The sequence below is a fragment of the Chlorella variabilis genome (assembly GCF_000147415.1).
Source record: "Chlorella variabilis unplaced genomic scaffold CHLNCscaffold_153, whole genome shotgun sequence".
Taxonomy (NCBI): domain Eukaryota; kingdom Viridiplantae; phylum Chlorophyta; class Trebouxiophyceae; order Chlorellales; family Chlorellaceae; genus Chlorella; species Chlorella variabilis.
In genome coordinates this window covers 4,996-5,751 of record NW_005434962.1, presented here as the reverse complement: position 1 = coordinate 5,751, position 756 = coordinate 4,996, and the positions used below count along the sequence as shown (strand labels likewise).

At 67.3% G+C, this 756-nt stretch overlaps 1 protein-coding gene across 1 annotated transcript in view; it reads right to left on the bottom strand.

Moving 5' to 3' along the window:
• Positions 1-94: 94 nt before the first annotated feature.
• CHLNCDRAFT_136269 (hypothetical protein) overlaps positions 95-756 on the bottom strand; it is a gene marked incomplete at both ends in the record, with an annotated part of 4,393 nt that continues 3,731 nt past the window's right edge. The window contains 3 exons of the mRNA XM_005842646.1: positions 95-241; positions 351-474; positions 702-731. Coding sequence (XP_005842703.1) covers positions 95-241; positions 351-474; positions 702-731 — 301 coding nt within the window. The remainder of the gene's footprint in view (positions 242-350; positions 475-701; positions 732-756) is intronic.

The following is a 756-nucleotide window of genomic DNA, read 5'->3' as shown; positions in this document are numbered from 1 at the left end:
CGAGGCGGGCAGGTGAGGCAGGCGGCAGCGCTCGAGGGCAGGCCCGGTTTTTATAGGAGGTGCCGCTGCTCGCCTGCAGGATGCCGATGCCCACCCCTGCCATGCTGAGCGCCCGGGAGCCGCCGCCAAACAGGAAGGTGGGCTGCGCCACGAGCAGCACGCCCGCCGCGCACAGCGGCGCCGCCGCCGCCATCACCACCCCGCCGCTGCTCTCGCCCAGCACCAGCGGCGACAGCAGCGCCTGCGGCAGGTGCAGAGCAGCAGAAGCAGTCAAAGAAACAACAACTGTTGATGTAGTACGACACAGCACATTCGCTGCTAAGTTAGCGGCCGTCGATTCACAAGCGCACCACGAACAGCGGGGCCAGGAAGGCGAAGACGGCGGCGTCCGCCAGCGGCAGCAGCTGCACCGCGGAGTAGTAGCAGGTGATGGCGCCAAACCCCACCAGCCCCCGCACCAGCAGCAGCCACCTCCTGCGCGTGAGGTGGGGTGGGGTGGGGGGTGGTGGGGTTTGGCGCGATCACCTGCTACTACTCCGCGGTGCAGCTGCTGCCGCTGGCGGACGCCGCCGTCTTCGCCTTCCTGGCCCCGCTGTTCGTGGTGCGCTTGTGAATCGACGGCCGCTAACTTAGCAGCGAATGTGCTGTGTCGTACTACATCAACAGTTGTTGTTTCTTTGACTGCTTCTGCTGCTCTGCACCTGCCGCAGGCGCTGCTGTCGCCGCTGGTGCTGGGCGAGAGCAGCGGCGGGGGTG